The 17,763-nt window shown below is 43.5% G+C and overlaps 4 protein-coding genes across 6 annotated transcripts; 2 read left to right on the forward strand and 2 right to left on the reverse strand.

Annotated features, from left to right (window-relative positions):
* Window positions 1–814: 814 nt before the first annotated feature.
* Window positions 815–6,054, reverse strand: btc (betacellulin, epidermal growth factor family member). Its single transcript, XM_086135807.1, has 5 exons — window positions 5,885–6,054; window positions 5,436–5,543; window positions 3,708–3,828; window positions 2,902–3,048; window positions 815–2,401 (listed from the first exon to the last, which is right to left on the reverse strand). Exons 1-5 carry the CDS (start codon window positions 5,922–5,924, stop codon window positions 2,260–2,262), a joined length of 558 nt encoding a protein of 185 aa, XP_085991933.1. The 5' UTR covers window positions 5,925–6,054; the 3' UTR covers window positions 815–2,259.
* A 1,649-nt stretch (window positions 6,055–7,703) lies between these two features.
* On the reverse strand, window positions 7,704–9,059 carry gng10 (guanine nucleotide binding protein (G protein), gamma 10). Its single transcript, XM_086135925.1, has 2 exons — window positions 8,836–9,059; window positions 7,704–8,446 (listed from the first exon to the last, which is right to left on the reverse strand). Exons 1-2 carry the CDS (start codon window positions 8,914–8,916, stop codon window positions 8,321–8,323), a joined length of 207 nt encoding a protein of 68 aa, XP_085992051.1. The 5' UTR covers window positions 8,917–9,059; the 3' UTR covers window positions 7,704–8,320.
* Window positions 9,060–9,686: 627 nt separating this feature from the next.
* Window positions 9,687–10,970, forward strand: nxnl2 (nucleoredoxin like 2). The gene is made up of 2 exons (XM_086135992.1): window positions 9,687–10,105; window positions 10,558–10,970. The coding sequence occupies exons 1-2, from the start codon at window positions 9,804–9,806 to the stop codon at window positions 10,724–10,726; spliced, it is 471 nt and encodes a 156-aa protein (XP_085992118.1). The 5' UTR covers window positions 9,687–9,803; the 3' UTR covers window positions 10,727–10,970.
* Window positions 10,971–11,656: 686 nt separating this feature from the next.
* Window positions 11,657–17,371, forward strand: nup54 (nucleoporin 54). 3 transcript variants are annotated; one of them, XM_086135955.1, is made up of 16 exons: window positions 11,657–11,727; window positions 12,510–12,617; window positions 12,707–12,790; window positions 12,915–13,085; window positions 13,312–13,398; window positions 13,617–13,775; window positions 13,968–14,188; window positions 14,776–14,963; window positions 15,176–15,372; window positions 15,444–15,498; window positions 15,580–15,673; window positions 16,169–16,276; window positions 16,365–16,484; window positions 16,719–16,829; window positions 16,935–17,098; window positions 17,181–17,371. In XM_086135955.1, exons 1-15 carry the CDS (start codon window positions 11,682–11,684, stop codon window positions 17,061–17,063), a joined length of 1,878 nt encoding a protein of 625 aa, XP_085992081.1. In that variant the 5' UTR covers window positions 11,657–11,681; the 3' UTR covers window positions 17,064–17,098; window positions 17,181–17,371. The 3 variants fall into 3 exon arrangements, with proteins under 3 accessions (XP_085992081.1, XP_085992082.1, XP_085992083.1); XM_086135956.1 differs by lacking the exon at window positions 12,915–13,085; XM_086135957.1 differs by lacking the exons at window positions 12,915–13,085; window positions 13,312–13,398.
* Window positions 17,372–17,763: the final 392 nt, after the last annotated feature.

Genomic DNA, 17,763 nt, shown 5'->3' on the forward strand with positions numbered 1-17,763 from the left:
GAAAATTGAGCATTTGCCACCCCCGCTAAACACAGAACCTTTTTTTTGTTTTAAATACTGGGAAAAAAAAATAATCAGAGAATAATTTAATCTTCGGGTTTTCAGCAGGTGCTGCCAACAGCAGAGTGGATGAATGGATGTAATTACCCCCCCCCCCCCCCCCCCCCCGCCGGCAGAATCATTGAAGACTCCTCCCACCCAGACACTCACTGTTATGTACAGTAAGTATCTTTTTTGATAATTGCATGCTTTTTGTGTTTTTGACAACATTTCAAATTCTGAGATGCCCAACTGAGTCTCATTGTTCTAACGACAATCAAGCTTGATTGTATTCTAAACTGGTTACATGACTACCGACACACACATAACACAGCGCTGAGGCTGGCACCGGGATGGACTACTTCCTTCGAGTTACTTTCAGAGATTTTATATTCAAAAGACATGAAAGACACTTCACTGTGTGTATGTCGCCAGGCCTGCTATCTGCCATTCTTATCGGTGATGCAGCAGACACACCCCTTCATTCCACAGCCCGGTAGAGAAACACGCAGGTCACCTGGAATTAGGTCAATGCATACTGAGGAGACCATTGATTAATCATTGAATAATCCAACGACCTTTATGGTGTAACTATCGATCTGTATCAGACTCAATTAGTCAGGGTCCACTGTTTTAGACATCCAGAATTAGCAATTCTATACAAGGGGGATCATGAGTCCAAAAATACACTTCATATACTATATTTTGCCCCTCTTAAAGATGACTATGCTTGGTTTGTGTAATATAGTGATAGTCACGTAGAAGGGTGAAAATATTCGGAGCAGCGTTCATATTTTATTATTATTTGTTCATCACATAAATGCCAGCAATGTGAAACCTGGCTGCCAACAGCGCAGAAATTTGTCAACGCCTACGGCATCACGCTGCTAATTGCAGCTGGTAATATTACAGCATACCATCACGATACTGTAACTGCGTCATTGTGTTTGTACACAATCTTACTGGCATGTGGGGGAAAAAAAGCGCCACCACACCAGATGCAGAATTAATTTAGGCTGTTATATGGTGGATTTCGTGAGGGTTTGAATAAAAATATAGCACACAAAGTTCAATGGAAGCAGATGAGACATAAATAAACGTGAGCAAACTTCACCAACAGCGGACCATCTTCTTCTCAGCCACACACTGGCTGGGTTGTTCGGGCTCAGATGCTTCCAGGGTCCAAATATACACAAACAAGTCCTCCTTGTCCTCCTTTGGACTTTGGAGTCCACAATCTTTTCACATTTACGAGTCCCCCACCCGAAAAGCCCTCACACCCTACCTTGAAAACAAAAATGTAGCTTGTGGTGTAACACTTAAATAGAGACTGCTCATGGTTTTCCAAAATATTTAACCTTCCTCCAAAGGAAAAATTGTGGCGGGGATAGAAAGTCAAAGCTAGCTGAAAGAAGGCACAACAGAGCCTGAAAGATATAGAAATCGGATGTATAAATTGATTGCTTTGCTAGCCTGCCTGCAGTTCAAAGCACTTGTGCGGTTTTTGTGTTTGTCCCAATATGAACTCCAAAATAGGACAATGTAGGGTGTAACGATAACTATAAATTATGACAGTTAAGGACAAGGGATGGGGTTAGCCTTCAGGTTTGGTGTTTGTGACGGAGTTAGCCTGAGGTTAGCAACTAAACAGGGTTAGCCTTGAGGTTTAACTTTGGTGACTACCGTTAGCCATAAATTTAGGAGCTGAAGTTAGCGTTAGCCTCGTGTTTTGGGGAGTTAAGTTAGACTTAAGGTTCACCATATAGAGACTAAAGAGACAGGTTTAACGTTTTGGGTTAAGGTGAGGAGTGACTTTAGGGTTTGGTGGCGAAGGACTCTTTGCATTGATAGTGTTAATAAATAATTAAAGCCATGATACGATACAGGGATCCAGCGTTGGCGGCTGTCAACAGGCCGCAACCGCCGGTAGCTCTCTCAATAAATCCAGCATATTCCAGTGAGAGATAATCTCTGTCTTGTGTTTATCTTTAATCCAACTAGGTATCTTCTTGGGTCTCTCTCTCTCTCTCTCTCTCAAGGTCCCAGACTTTGTAGACTTTCCATTTGAATGTCCTCCATGATGTCCAGAAATTTCTCACCGTTAGGAAGGACTCAGTTCGGACCAGCCCAGAGTGACGGACTTCAGCACGCCTGTGCATCCGACAGGACAACATCTGAACTGTTGTTTCCCAGAAAGGTAGAGAAGCACAAACACTCCCGTCAAACGTCATTGTTGGTTCGAGGCTGCCCTGAGACTGGCGTTAAGGGATGCGCATTGGTGTCCATCATCTTGAGTTTCTCAGTCCCGTTCCTCGGTTCCTCCCGCCGCCGTCCCCTTTTCCGGCAACATCTTAACCTGCGACTGACGGGAAACATATCATGTTTAAAGCATTTCAAAGCAATGGCAAAAGGGAACCCGCCTCACCGGGTACAAGTTAGCTAGTTAGGGTTAGTTAACTTAGCTGGAGTGAGAACCTACAAAACAACACGAATGCTAAACTTTAAGCCTAACACAAAGACAATCCTTAGTTCCCAGCCGTGAATCTTCAAGGCTACACTTAAACTGCGAAGCAAATACTTCCCCAAAACTCTTGTTGTCAGGTTGATGCACAATATTGCTAACAAGCTAACCAGCTAAGGGCAATCAAAACAATTGCTCACGCGTTTGCGCCTTCATGTTTGGAGTTGGTCATAAAATGGCAATAAAACACAGGAATTAAAGGGAGTGGCGGTTTCAATTTTCCGAAAGCATTGCCCATAAACTGTGACAACCGAAACTTCAGCTTTGGTTTTCCATCTCCTGTCAAGATGTAAAACCGAGTATCTATCACTATCAACTACCAAGGATTGGCAGATACTCACTGTGAACAGACAAAGACGAACACAAGGAGAAGAATGAGGACAACAAGTGCCACGATGACGCAGACGATGATCATCTGCTTCCTCTCTCCTCTCTGCCAGTCCAGGTCCACATACTCGCATCTGGAGCCGACGTAGCCACGCTGACACCTGAAGAACCAAAGACCCTTAGAAGATCGGAATCATCGAAAGGAAGTTGGTTGTTTCAACCAGGGGTCCCCAACCCACCGGTCCGCGGGTCATTTAGTACCGAGCCGCACAGGAAGAATAAAGAACTTACATTACTTCCGTTTTATTTATTTCAGAATCTCAAATATGTTTTATTTTGAAAAACTACCAGATTCTCTGTTATATCCGTCTACAATATGTCACTCTTGACGCAGGTCAAGGCGCGCTTCTCTGTCACATGATAGGTTACCGCTAAAATGAAACCCAGGAGCTAGCAAAATGAGTTTAAAAAAATGAAAATAAAAAACGTTTTTGGGAAGGAGAAAATGCCCAGCCAGGAGATGGAAGAGAGGCCTAAGCCTTTTAAGAAAAAAGAAGGCTACATTTAATAGTATCAGGAGTCCTAATGAAAATACGGTTTTATCTCAATAGAAGATTCCCACGCACCAAACCCACTCTGCATGACGGTGCGTCGTATTTTTCTGCAAAAGTGGATCAAAATCTACCGGCAGTATATATCGGATGTCCACTAATGCAATTGCAATGGAAATGGGCAGTCAGTGCCGGTCCTTTTCATGCGGTTCGTGAATGTCAACACAGCCATTGCATCATTCAAACGCGCCGAACAACCTGCGCCTCACCTGCAGGATGGCGCCTTTTGGTCTTTAACAAAGCGACACTCCCCGTGGATGCAGTAGTGGTTGAGTTCTTGTGGACACTTGCTAAAGTGTCCATTCCACTGTCCCGTGTCCGTGGTAGGCACTGGAAATGATAACATATGATTTGTTGCGATGAGTGGTTACTGTTTGGGGATTTTTCTTTTGTTTTTTTTTTGTAAAATTGCATGGCAGACCAAATTAAATACACACAGACTGATATTTCCAGATTATTCAGGTATCTGTACCTTACTGTACTGTTTGACTTTTACTGACTCAACTTTTTTACTTTTACTGTACTTCCGTCAATGTACTTTGATATTTTGACCCAAGTATCTCCATTTGTAGTTATCCACCGAGTGTGAGTAGTTTTGAAACCCCCGCTTAAGGGCCGAAGATTGCACACCCCTGCTTCTAGCAAACGTCAGATGTACTCCTTTGACTTCAAAGCTCACCTTCTGTTATGAGCGAATTATATAAATAGATTGCAATATGATCCTGGGGCCTCGGTGAGGAGGGGTGGGGGGGCTGGAGGCTATGGAGGGGATATTAGTGCAGGAAAAAGCACGGGGTGGTTAAAGATTCAATAAGTACACTTGTCGTTTGTTGAGCGAAACATTTCCGTCGCCATTAAAGGTCGGAACTGATCAGCCATTTCTTCTTCTTGGTTCGCTATCTTTATGACACTTTTCCATGAGATTACCTTTGGATGTTGGCTCGTAAAACAACGCAGCGGCATCAATGAGAGAGCTTCAGTGACAACAGACACGCAAAGGTTCATAACCAGTTATGAAGTTTAAGGGGCCACTGGAAACGTCACAAGACAACCTTGCGGTTATTTTCAGGAAGGAGTCAAAAAATTGATAGTGTTTTTGTTGAAAAGTGTTTCCTTGTGATTTTATGCTCTCATTTTTGGGGGAGTGAGTTACCTCATCTTACCTGAGCGTAGTTTAACCAGTCGTAACTTGGTATCCTATTTTAGCTTGGTTATATTTAATTTATCATAGTTTAGGACGGCACAGTGGACAACTACTTAGCACGTCCTGTCTCACAGTGCGTATGGTGTAGGGTTCGATTCCCGCTCCGGCCTTTCTGTCTAGAGTTTGTATGTTCCGCGTGGGTTTTCTCCGGGTACTCCAGTTTCCTCCCACATTCCCAAAAACATGCATGGCAGGCTGATTGGGAACTCTAAATTGTCCCTCGGAGTGATTGTGAGCACGAATGGTTGCTTGTCTATGCGTGCCTTGCGATTGGCTCGAAACCAGTTCAGGCTGTACCCAGAAAATGGATAGATGGATGGATGGATGGATCATAGTTTAGCTTATTTTTGTTTCATTTAGCTTCTTGACTTGGATAAGGTTAGCTTATTTTAGCTGTGTTGATTTTAGCTTCAAGCCGCTGTTGGTGTGGTGGTACACGCATTCAAATGTGACAAAATATGAAGGCTTCTAAATCCTTAATTAACAACAATAAAATGTCACGCAGCATTCGGAGTTAGGCAAATACGGATGCACAAGCATTCATAGATTCATAGTGAGGATCTGTGTTGTATTTACATTTATCTTTTTGTGCTCCGGGTTAATTGGCAATTTAGATTTTAATTAGCTATGATTACATCTTCGATTTGTTTATTTATTTTTCTTTCCCCCCCATCTTGATATGTCACCTCAATCAATTTATTATTTCTCCTCCCTCTCTTTCCAGCTTATCTACCTGTGCAGTTGTCTCCATTGCCACGGCGACGGCAAGGGGCCTCCGTTTGATTGACAGCCTCGCTGGTGGCGTTCCAGTTGGCCAAGGACAATTCACACAAGGCCAGCGCTGCGGGTATGGCACAAGCACACACACACACACACACACACACACACACACACACACACACACACACACACACACACACACACAAAACACATGCGTGCATATGGACACATACATTATGATTTCAGCTTTTATCGCATTGCACCTGTTGTTGCCTTGTTACGATAATTCCCTCCCGTGTGTGTGTGTGTGTGTCTCAGCTCAATCATAGCTGCTAAATGACCTGCTCGTTTCCTTTCATTTACCAAGCCCACAAAGTAATTTTCACTCTTCCTCCTTTGAAACCTTAACAACGATGAAAAATAGGAATGGAATTATTCAAATGTAGTCGTATGCGCAAGTACCTGTTAATATTCCGACATAGAGTCCATCCACTTTTGCCATGACGTCTTCGCTTGAGCCAAAGTAGTCATCGAGGGTGTGAAATTTCAAGGAAGGACAAAAATCTGCCCTCGTGGTTCACGACGTTCCTCATTTAGGGAATGTGCGGCCTTGGAAGCCGAGCAGGCCAGAGTGTGTGTTGCACTCACTGTGTGTGAATAGAGCAGAGAAAGGGGCGTCAACTGTAACCTGACACTCCCACTCACTTTCATGCCCACACTTTAAAAGACTTTCACAGAAAGAACAAGCACACCTTTCAACAATCCAGTGGCAGGTGCTCTTGTTTTTTTGGGGTTTTTTGTTTTTTGGCATTCAAAAAAAGTTGCTCCTTCCCATGGAAAGTAATTCAAACCATTATAAACCCTTTGGTGATTGTACCGAAACATAAAAGCAAGGGCGGGGTGGCCATCGGGAATTTCTGGAAAGATATGTTAGTTTTCCCGAATGGCCAGTGTATTTCCGGCCCGGGCCTGGGATCACTATCTCCATATCTTTGGCAAAGAATCATTGCATTCAGCCGCTCAGCAGCCTCAGTTTCCTTGACTTTATTGTTTACCTTTGGTTGGCAACAACTGTTAAAATAAGGACTTGGACAGTGCCTGAGGGTAATACCACAACACTCATTATGAATAAGTAATGCTTGCAATGTAACAACTTTGGCTCAGAACGCCTTGTTTTCGTCCAAGGTACGGCCTTGGTGAGAGACTCAAGGCGGGGCCGAGGGGAGCTAAGTGAGGCTACAATCAAATCTTGCTAGCAGTTTGGAAACTGCCAACTCCTCGTTTAATAAGATGTAATTGAATAGAATTAAAGAATAAAATATTACACGCGTACACCCTGAATGTCAATTTAATGAGTAAGCATACAAATGTTGAAAATAATATATTCGTAAAGATGTGTGCAGTGAAGGCGGTGTGGGTGGTCAACTCAAGTCAAATTAACGGTTATGTGCTTACTGCCCAGCAGATGGCGCTATTTCATCTCTGTTACTGATGTGCTGTTTCGTGTTTAGATTTTGCTTTGAATATGGCAATCATAATATTAATGAAGTGACTCGACTTAAAGCGGAAAAAATACTAACCATATATAAGATTGGATGTACTGTTTGTTTATTTCGCAATAAAGAATTTTATTTGGTAACCATAACCAAACCCTAACGCTACCCTTTTACCAGTATATAAATTTGGTTCAAATTATTAATTATCCATCCATTCACTATCTGAGCCGCTTATCCTCACTAATTATACGTTACATAATTGTAGTTTTCTCTTTAAGGGAAAGTAGGAGACCGAAGGAGGCAAAAGCCAGCGAGGAAAGGGTAATAACACTCAGGATAAGCAAAATATCTCTTTTGGATTTGACCCCATTTGTTTGTTTCAAAGCAGCTACTCGATATTCAAATACTGTATACACCTATCATGGTAAAATATAACTAACGTGAAAATTCAGGAGTAAAAATTGTTAACTTCCATGATTTTCTACCCGCTTGCAAATTGACTGGAAAGGTGGTTTGAGATGGAGTGAAATGTTCTGAGCGTCTGTGGAGCTTTGAACAGGAAGAGCCAGTTTCCTCTCTCTCGCTCTCTCTGTCTGGCTGTGCGCCCAACTTAGCCCGAGCATCAGGAAGCGATGATTCTGTGAGATTCTGACCGCTTATTTAGGGCCTGCATCCAAGCAACGTCGTCAAAATAAAAGTCCACGTCAGAGTTTCGGCGATACCTGATTCGGGCGGTGTCGAGCTCCAAAATATTTTTAAAATTAAGACAATGAAAAGCTTATATCTTTAAGTTTTTTAGTTTTTATTTACTCCAACAAATGCCAAAATGTTCACTAGCCTTCACAGCATTTTTTCTTGAGTCCCAATTCAACCCACCAACAAGGGAACAATTTGGAGATACAAATGAAAACCTATGAAATGTTTTGTTTACATTTTTGTTTGAGATGGCGATACTTTTCATTGGCAGAGGTCCAAGTCATCTACATCTGGCATTCATTGCAGTCCAATGAAAAGCAAATAATCGCAATTCACAGGGGCAGTTAGGATTCAGCCCAGTGCATTCTGCCAAGCAACAAGCATTTAATCCCTCCGAAAAACCCTTGCATAACCCATCACCGTTGAATACTATCAGAGTATTATTTTTGCTAAGACAATTTTTCATGCAAAAAATGTCATTAAAATACAGTATATATATTTTTTTATCTTATATTAAAAAAAATGTATACAATCTTGGGACCTTCGAGTGCTTCTCTTGTACGTTCCTTCTCCCACTGCAAAATGGGCAGTGGTTTTGCTGTTGTTGCTATTGTTGTTGTTGTTTGTTAACATTCCAACTGCGATGATGCTTCCAATGCAGCCCGGCGTTCCTTCCGAGTGGACAATGTTCCTCTCACAGCAGACGTCACACCACCGTGCAGGACCGCGGCTCTCGGAAGGGGTTGCTTCCTGCGGGGACGCCCACCAGCAAAGCGTCCCTGCCTGCGTTCTGAAGACAAAACTGCTGCAGCTCCGCAGCTGCCTGCGACACCTGCATTTATCATCATTACATTGTCTTAATATATTTATGTATACGTATTGCAATGGGCGAAAATCGAATTTGTTCTTATTTTATCTTAATTTATGTCGTTTTATCCCCCCAGTTTGATATCTAAGAAAAACGTTCTCAATCAAACTGGCCAATGGGGCAGTTATGATTGAGCCCAATTAATTCTACTTAGCAACAGGCAATCCAAGCAATTCCGAATGTGAACTTTTTGTGTCACACATGATACTCTTTATTGTTGTCAAGCTGCTGTGTCTTGCCAATAACCTGAAAACCAATCAGATTGTGGTATATTTAATAAATAGTCCCTTGACTTATGAATGCCCCACCCCTTACAATTTCTATTTCCATTAAATATGTTTCCCGTCCGGTACCTTGATCCTCTCCACGCTGGCCTCCAGCTTCAGCTGCTCCACTAGTCGCCGCATGCTGGATAAGCTGGAATTGGAGGTCATGTTGTTGAAATGCTTTGGGAAAGCGAACAGTCTTCCGTCACGGCGTTACGCTCCTCAAATGGAAAGCAGACGACGACGACGACGGCGAAAGAAGGAAGGAAGAGCTGGCCCCCTCGGCTCTTCCCAAGTGACCTCCCAGTCCATTTGGGTGCAAGGGAAGGAAAAACACAAGCAATGTTGGAAGAGAGTTGTGCTTTTATTTAGCAAATACGCAGATATCTGTTTTGCTTCTATTTTGATGTTCAAAATAAAAACTATCTTTTACACCATGAGGTCTTAATAAAAGACAATATTTTTCCTGTTCGGGCAGGAATTGTGAGAGTTGAGAGGATACTTTACGTCCATCAAGCGGGTAAATGACGTTACTGCACACATTGTTTTGCAAAAAGTAAAGGATAAAAAAAAAACATTTAAAAACTAGTTACATTTTTATTAATATGTACATACATGTGGATTTAAAAAGAAGATTATTAGGATATAAAACATGACAAAAAGTACATTCTTTTAAAAATAGACAGTCAAATATTACGAATAATGCCAAAAAGATGCTTTTGAATTATATTTCATAACGATTAAGTTGCCTCAACTACAATTAAAAGATAAACTGGCTAGTGTATCCAAATACAGTTCGAAGATGAATGGTCTGTAAACGTCGATGAAAGCTAAAGTGCCGACGCTTTCCCTCTGCGATTGAATGCATCTTCGCACTGAAAAACATGTCTGATTCGTGACGTCACTACTTCCTCAAGCTCCCATTGGTCGATGTGCGATTAAAGGGAGGTTAGCTGGCTCAGGAGATAAACATGACGTTGAAGCTTCTTCCTCGAAGAGCCATGTTCATAAGTACTTGAAAGAAAAGTAAAAGGGGGCGAGTTTGAAAAGCAGCAATGGTGGAAGTGTTCGCCGGCCGGACTCTGCTCAACAAAGACGGCGATTTCGTGGAGCCCGAGGAAGCGCTGAGGAACAAGGTGGTGGGCATCTACTTCTCGGCCGGATGGTGTCCGCCGTGCCGCGACTTCACGCCGGTGTTGTGCGACTTCTACACGGAGCTGGTGGAGGAGGGCGACCCCCCCGCGCAGTTCGAAGTGGTCTTCGTGTCATCGGACAAGTCCACTGAGGACATGGTGGAGTACTACCACGACATGCACGGCGACTGGCTGGCACTGCCCTGGACGGACGATTACAAGCAGTCAGTATCAAACACACAGTCCATAATAGCATACCTCGAGAGGAAATTCAAATTTCGAAGTCATTTATTCATTTGTCATTTTAATTTGTGTTAAATGTCACTCAAAGCCTTATGGAGGTCACCTTCGGTTTCTTAATCCTAAACTCAAACACTCACTGCAAATCCTTCTTGTGCAGCCACTGTTTATACAGCCCCATATTCTACCTCATCGTTATTATAATTGTGGTATTCCTGACAAGGATGTCCTACAGGTTCCCCAAGTTTTAAATCATCCATCCATCCATCCATCCATCTTCTGATCCTCACAAGGGTCGCAGGACGTGCTGAAGCTTATCCCAGCTGTCTTCACACACACACCTACACCCCTATTGATCTATCTTTGCCATCACAAAAAGACAACAAAAAAGAACATTCATAAGAAGCTCACTGATGCGATTTTGTTGTCGTTGCAGCGAGTTGCTAAAGCGCTACAGTATCACGGCTGTGCCCAAGCTTGTGATTGTGAAGGAGAACGGTGACATGATCACGGACAAAGGCCGCAAGCAGATCCGAGACAGAGGCCTGGCCTGCTTCAGGACCTGGCTGGATGCTGCCGAGATCTTCCAGAACTTTAAAGGCTAGAACGGTATTTCCCAACATATACTGAGCCAATGCACATATTTGACATTCTAATATTGGTATAAAAAAAGCCCAAAGCATCGAAAATATTTGCTTGGTTGTCTAATTCTATGCATTTTGAGAGGAAGCTCAGGCACTTTTTTTTTTTTTTGCTAATACTTATCATTTTTGACTTGTAATTACACATCTAGTATACTGGCTACATTTTGTAATGTTTTTATGTGTTTAATAAAATAATATTCTCAGAGCCTTGTCTGTTACTGTGTTTAGGGAACCTGTGTTGATATCTAACATACAAACAATAGAGTCCCTGTAGCCTCATTAATGCATGCTTACACATGAGTGTTGTTTCCAGCATGCAGGCTCATTATCGTGCTGTTTGCCTCCAGTATGTGTTTGCAAGCGCTGACTTTGCTGTTGCCACTCCGAGCATCCATCAGGTGTGACAAGTCAGGACAGTCCATGCTCTTCTTGACAGTCTCTGTGGATTTATTTGAAATGCAGAATCATCTCCAGAGGACCTTTGAAAATGGCTTCCCGCATCTGACAGTGCAATGGTGTTGTGTGTAATGAAGCACAAGCACGTACATGTATTTTTCCATACTTTCTCCGTGATGCTGTACTTAGGGCACATACACAGAATGTTGCGATGTCATTTGTTACATAAATAGAATGGTGCATTTAAAAAGATATATTTATCCTGGCTGAGGATACTATGACGTCATTGTTTGTGATGTCTTTCTGTTAATGATCACACTGTGACGTCCAATATTTTGAAAATGAAACGTTTTATCATAAAAATAAGTAACTAACTGGAAATCTTTTGAGAACGTGCCAAAGGAATTTATTTCATTCCACACCAAGTTTAGCCTAAAGGTGGCGGTAATACACCTTCCTGTTGGTTGAGAAGCAGTACAGCGACAAAAAGGAGAAGAAGAATCCAGTGACGGCGCTCATCATGGCGTTCAATTTTGGCAGTGGAGCGCCTTCAAATCCTACAGCGAGTAAGTGTGTTTTATTACCAAACTCAATGCGATAATTACTAATTCATTATGATTTTTTTTTTGATTGTGCTCCACCCGTATTTTTAAGCCCCGGTTTCACTCGGGAACGCTAAGGCATGGTTTACCCTCATGACAAGATGCACTTCTCCATAGCCGGCTAACGATAAACCTCAAGTGAAGTCACAGTTCGGAATTCTTTAGTCATTCTGTGCTCCTCAATCACTAACGATGCACAATAATTTTCAGAATGGGACAACAATATCTAGTTAACGCACAATAAATAAAAAATGAGAAAATAATCTTTGATTACTACTTTGGACGCGCCGTCATCACGTCATTGCTGTCGCGTGATTTCAACGTAGCTAAACAACGAAATTAAACAAATTAGATTACAATAAGACAGTATCGTTTTAAAATGATTGTATTGTACAAATATGATTGCCTTGGTGTCCTCACAAAAACACACAGGTGGTTTTTCAGTGAATAACGAATGATACGTTCGCCCAAAATATGTAATTTGAGATTGCCATACCGAGAATGTGTGATGGTTCTCAACAGCGATGAAAGTGTAGGTAATGATTGAATAATTCCAAACACAACCAATGTTGTTTTTATTAAAGCAGCCCTCGGTGGAACAACATATACTTTGTCAACAACTGTGTTGCTGTTGTGGCTAACGGCATGAAAGATATGCCTCAATGGGTTTCATTGTGGAATGGCCAAACTTTTAACATAAATAACTTGACTTATTTATGATATTTTAATGTCTTTTTGTTGTGAAGGTACAACTGGGTTTACATTCGGTTCGTTTGGTGCAAAGACCACAGCATCGACAGCTTTTGGCTTTGGCACCCCCGCGACCACCACCACAGCTGCCTCTGGATTTGGCAGTAAGCCTCCTCTTCTTCTCATAAACGCCTGTGTGCACCGTTGTGATCACAAAGTTGTAATACAATTTGGAAATACATTCTGGTTTTAGCTCTCACAGCTCCGAGTTTCGGCACGGCGACAACCACCGCTGCTGCACCAGCTACAGGATTTTCCTTTGGGTCCACCAACACGGGTACGTTGCTATTCCTGTTTTAGTCAATTCTCTTCTTTATCTTATCTTTATATTAACACTTGTCATTTTAACTCCCAACCGTGTCGTTCTCTCCCTCTCACTGCTTACCTTTGACGGCCCGTAGGATTTGGGGGGCTGGGAACCGGAGGCACCGCGGCTGGTGGGTTTAGTTTTGGGGGTTTTGGCTTAAATGCCAACCCGGCGGCAACTGCTGTGGGCTTTAACGCGGGCTGCTTTGGCGCAGCGTCCACCGCTGGCACTGGTTTCAATTTTGGCAATAGCCTGGCTAGTACAGGTAGATGAAACCTTGTGAGTGATTTGAGTCGTGTGGAGAAAACAAACATCTGCGTGTCATGCCTGTGTGGTGTCGTGCTTATTCATATCATTCCTTGTGTTGTTTTTGTTTGTTCAGGGCATCTTTTCATTCCCCATACATATCAAACACCATTAGTAACTGATACATAACTGATTCATGATTATTTATTTTTTCATTTTATTTTTTTTCGGCGTGGGATTCTCAGGCACTTTTGGTGGCTTTGGCACAACCACAACAAGCGCTGCGGCACCAGGGTCCACGTTTAGCTTTGCGCCTTCTTCAAGCACCACGGGTAAGTGGATGGAGGCGCCAGAGAAGTTTTCGTTTGGTTTCTGCAGCCTGTTTTCTTTCTGCGTTGAGTCTCTCGCTTGAGAAAATCTGTTTCCTTCCTGTGGCTTGCGTTTCAAAAAATAAATGTGATGCATTCAGCGTGGTATGGTTTTCCCTGTTTTGTTTTGAAATGGAACATTGACTGCCGCATTTTTTCTCTGCATTCTTTTGTGTTCTTAGGAGGTCTGTTCGGCAACACTCAAAACAAAGGCTTTGGTTTCACTTCTGGCCTTGGTACCGGAACAGCTGCCGGCACCACTGGATTCGGAACTGGACTAGGAACAACCAGTCTGGGTGGCTTCGGTGGATTTAATCTCCAGTCCACTCAGCAGCAGCAGGGTGAGCCATGATCCTTGACCTCTGTAACACTGAGGCAGATATGCTGACCACATATTTCACCATGCTCTCCAACCTAATATGCCAAAACAAGGATGGTAAAAACCACTTTGATTTCCTGGGTGATGCCTTTTTTTTAAAAATACACTTCTATTACTTTTATTCAACAGCGCTGATCTGCTTGTGTCTTTCCAGGAGGCTTGTTTGGTCAGCCCGCCCAGCAGCAACCTCAGCCCAATCAGTTGTACCAGCAGGTGACTGCTTTGTCGGCGCCCACCTTGCTGGGGGACGAGCGCGACTCCATTCTGGCCAAATGGAACCAGCTGCAGGCCTACTGGGGCACGGGCAAGGGCTACTTCAGCAACAATAACGCCCCCGTGGACTTCAACCAGGAGAACCCCTTCTGCAGGTTCAAGGTAGCACTGGCTTGTTGAGAATTAGATCAATTAATACAAAAGCAATGTTTTGGGGGCCAGGCATTGACTTCTATGTGAATGGACTATTAACTTGTGCCTGAACCCAGAGGGCAGCCATCTTATGTTGCCACTCTTACTGATAACTTTGTTTGTTTTTTTACCCATCCGCGCGATAGAAAGACGGTATTAAAAACATATTTTTTTTAATATATAGTTTTAACCTTCCCACAGACTTTAAACACATTTGAAGATAACAAAACACACTTTTTAAAATAATTGTTACCATACTTTAATGCAAAATAATAATTCATTCAGTAAACTACGACTACTAACGATAGTAATTGAAAAACACATTAAAAAGAACAATTGATTAATAAGTCATTGTAATCAAGTCAAAAGATTTTGCACTGAGAATATAGCTAGTCAACATTGTACTTCCTCAACACCGGTTACAACTTAGCTAGTTTTTGGGTGACATCTTGTGGTTTCATGAAAATGGTTCTACAAAAAAACAAACAAAAAAAAAACGGAAGTGATTATTTGAATTGGAAATGGGATTGCTGTTCACTGTCCATTGTGCCTGCCAGGCTGTGGGCTACAGTTGCGTGCCCATCAGCAAGGATGAGGATGGCCTGGTGGTCTTGGTCCTCAACAAGAAGGAGGCGGACGTGCGAGTGCAGCAGCAGCTGCTGGTGGAGTCGCTCCACAAGGTTCTGGGAAGCAACCAGACGCTCAGTGTCAATGTGGACGGCGTCAAGTCTCTGCCCAGCGACCAGTACGTCCCACACACACACACACACACACACACACACACACACACACACACACACACACAGGCTGAAAGTCTTACAATTTGAAGATGTCTAAACAGTTCGTCGATTCTCAAAATGACTCATAATTAATTTTATAATGGACTAGTTGTCGATGAATCTTTGCACCTCTTGTGGTCACCTAAGATGATATCAATTCTTTGTGGACGTCTCTTAGGACAGAGGTGATCATTTACGTGGTGGAGCGCTCCCCGAACGGCACGTCCAAGCGCATTCCCGCCTCCACTCTCTTCACGTACCTGGAGCAGGCCAACATCAAGGCTCAGCTGATGCAGCTGGGCGTGGCCATGTCGGTCACGCGCACTGAGCTATCGCCCGCACAGCTCAAGCAGCTTCTCCAAAACGCGCCAGCAGGTGAGCGCGCGCATGCCCCCTTCCGCCAGTTGCTTTTACAATGACTCAGAGAGAATATTTGTCCCCATCAGGGGTGGATCCCATCATCTGGGAGCAGGCGAAGGTCGACAACCCTGACCCGGAGAAGTGAGTAACTTTGCAGCTGTTTGTGCTCATTTACTGTACAACCCACGGTGCTGAAATGACCCCCCCCCCCCTCCACCTCAGGTTGATCCCAGTGCCCATGGTGGGCTTTAAAGAGCTGCTTCGTCGACTTCAGATCCAGGAGCAGATGACCAAACAGCATCAGACCAGAGTGGATGTGAGTGAACACCATTGAGTAGGGGTACAATCATTTTGAAAAACAATGTATGGTCACTGCAATCCCCCCCCCACCCCCCCTCACTATTGTGATTGAAATGTAATCTTTTTGGGTACTCTTGAGTATTTATGACCAAAAATCTTCATGTGTGGAGAGAGCCGATGATTCTTGAGCCATTTGACCTCATAGACAGTAATGTGATCGGAATGTAGCTGATCAAATTGCTCTGACTGGGTGGGTTCCCCCCAGATGGCAGGAAGTATGTTATAAAGCGAGTCTTTTCTTGCCACATTCCCGCCTCTGGTCCTCCTTCGGAAACTCTCGGCAACCATCGCCACATACCCAGAAGCGTGCATGCTTGCGTTTCCTCAGTTTCTTCCCATCTGAGTACTGGACAAACATGGGGCACTGACTATGCCGTGCCTTAATATTCCATCAGCATCTCGGTCTGCTTGATCATTCTTGGGTCTACTGACGATTCTGTGGACTTTGCAGATTGTCTCCAACGACATCAGCGAGCTCCAGAAAAACCAGGCGACCACCGTGGCCAAGATCGCCCAATACAAGAGGAAGCTGATGGACCTCTCTCACCGCGTGCTGCAGGTACGCTGCGCCGCTGCCGTCCTGTCCGTCAAACTCGTCTTTTCTCTTTCTGCGCTCTCGTCACGGCCCCTCTCTTTGTTCTTCACAGGTGCTAATCAAACAGGAGATCCAGAGGAAGAGCGGCTATGCCATCCAGGTGGATGAGGAGCACCTCAGGGTGCAGCTTGACACCATTCAGTCGGAACTCAACGCCCCCACGCAGTTCAAGGTGAGCGTACAGCCAAGCTTGAACTCGTTGGCTTTTTCATGCAAGCGGAGCGTCTTGCCTCGTAGTGAACACCAAGAAAAATAAGTGCAGTGTGAAAAGGACTTAAGTCTGCAAAAATTCGCTTGTCCAACCTAGACTAAACTTGTTTCCTCCCAAACATACCAAGCTGTTCCCTCAGTCGAGATGTATCACCTGTTTTTTATTTTTATTTTGGACATACGTTTCGTTCGCCAGGGTCGCTTGAACGAGCTGATGTCCCAAATCCGCATGCAGAACCACTTCGGGGCCGTGCGGTCGGAGGAGCGCTACAACGTCGATGCGGATCTCCTCCGAGAAATCAGACAAGTAAGCGCTTGAAAAAAAAAACGGTTCCGTTTTCCAACTGTCTGAGGGAGCGGTGTTCAAGGTTAACCAAGTGTTTTGTTTTATTTTGTCTCAAATCACCTTTAGCATCTAAAGCAACAGCAGGACGGTTTGAGTCACCTGATCAGCGTCATTAAAGACGACTTGGAAGACATCAAACTCATCGAGCACGGGCTGAGCGACAGCGGACACGTACGAGGCGGCATCCTCAGTTGAGCTGACTGGCACACACACGTACGCGCTCACAAACAGTAAGACTCTCAAACCTCTTGTGCGTCTTTGTCAGCACAGCGCTTCAATTAGGGCACAATATCAGAACGTATTTGTTTGCAGGACCCATGACTGACTAATCTGTGCTTTCTGGACTGATACAAGAAAGCTTCCAGGTGCCAGATAACTATCCCCTGCCATTTGTGTCAAATCACATCATGGATACGAGACTTTGAAAACATTTGTACATACATCTTTGTATTGCTTTTTTTATTTGCCACTAGAACATTATTAAAATCACGTTTCAACTGGGACCTTGAAAACCACTGTCGATACATTTTTATCAGTGCGTACTGTACGTTGTGATGCTGATAGGCTTGCGACTCCGCATCGCACTGGAATGGATCGCCCTTCCACTGAGCAGCAGCGGAATCCCATCTCTCCATACTCCGAGCCAAAACAAGGGCTATCTGTCGTTAAGATGGCCAATGGGTACGAACAGGAAGATTAAAAAAAAAAAAAGGAAGGAAAACAGATTGATGTTTATAAGTCCACATTTTTTCAGGTTTAAACAGGAAATGTGTTTTGGCAAAAGAATATTTCTAAATCGAATCGTCTGTAGTTTGAGTCTTTGAAGGAAATGACACATTGATAGTGTGAACGAGTTCATTCATATGTACGTAAAATCACAAGTCGCATTTTGCAT

This window comes from Hippocampus guttulatus, chromosome 17 (genome assembly GCF_054856545.1).
Source record: "Hippocampus guttulatus isolate MCC_2025c chromosome 17, RoL_Hgut_1.0, whole genome shotgun sequence".
Lineage (NCBI taxonomy): Eukaryota > Metazoa > Chordata > Actinopteri > Syngnathiformes > Syngnathidae > Hippocampus > Hippocampus guttulatus.

Bases quoted from the DNA above. Each gene is read 5' to 3' on its own strand.
- btc (XM_086135807.1), bottom strand. From the start codon at position 5,924: ATGGCAAAAGTGGATGGACTCTATGTCGGAATATTAACAG. The intron at 5,544-5,884 runs GTACTTGCGCAT...CCATACCCGCAG, and splicing joins CTATGTCGGAATATTAACAG to CGCTGGCCTTGTGTGAATTG. The intron at 2,402-2,901 runs GTGAGTATCTGC...GTTTCCCGTCAG, and splicing joins TTCGTCTTTGTCTGTTCACA to TCGCAGGTTAAGATGTTGCC.
- nup54 (XM_086135955.1), top strand. From the start codon at position 11,682: ATGGCGTTCAATTTTGGCAGTGGAGCGCCTTCAAATCCTACAGCGA. The intron at 13,776-13,967 runs GTGAGCCATGAT...GTGTCTTTCCAG, and splicing joins GTCCACTCAGCAGCAGCAGG to GAGGCTTGTTTGGTCAGCCC. The intron at 16,277-16,364 runs GTACGCTGCGCC...TGTTCTTCACAG, and splicing joins TCTCTCACCGCGTGCTGCAG to GTGCTAATCAAACAGGAGAT.
- nxnl2 (XM_086135992.1), top strand. From the start codon at position 9,804: ATGGTGGAAGTGTTCGCCGGCCGGACTCTGCTCAACAAAGACGGCGAT. The intron at 10,106-10,557 runs GTCAGTATCAAA...TTGTCGTTGCAG, and splicing joins TGGACGGACGATTACAAGCA to CGAGTTGCTAAAGCGCTACA.
- gng10 (XM_086135925.1), bottom strand. From the start codon at position 8,916: ATGACCTCCAATTCCAGCTTATCCAGCATGCGGCGACTAGTGGAGCAG. The intron at 8,447-8,835 runs GTACCGGACGGG...TGATAAATGCAG, and splicing joins CCAGCGTGGAGAGGATCAAG to GTGTCGCAGGCAGCTGCGGA.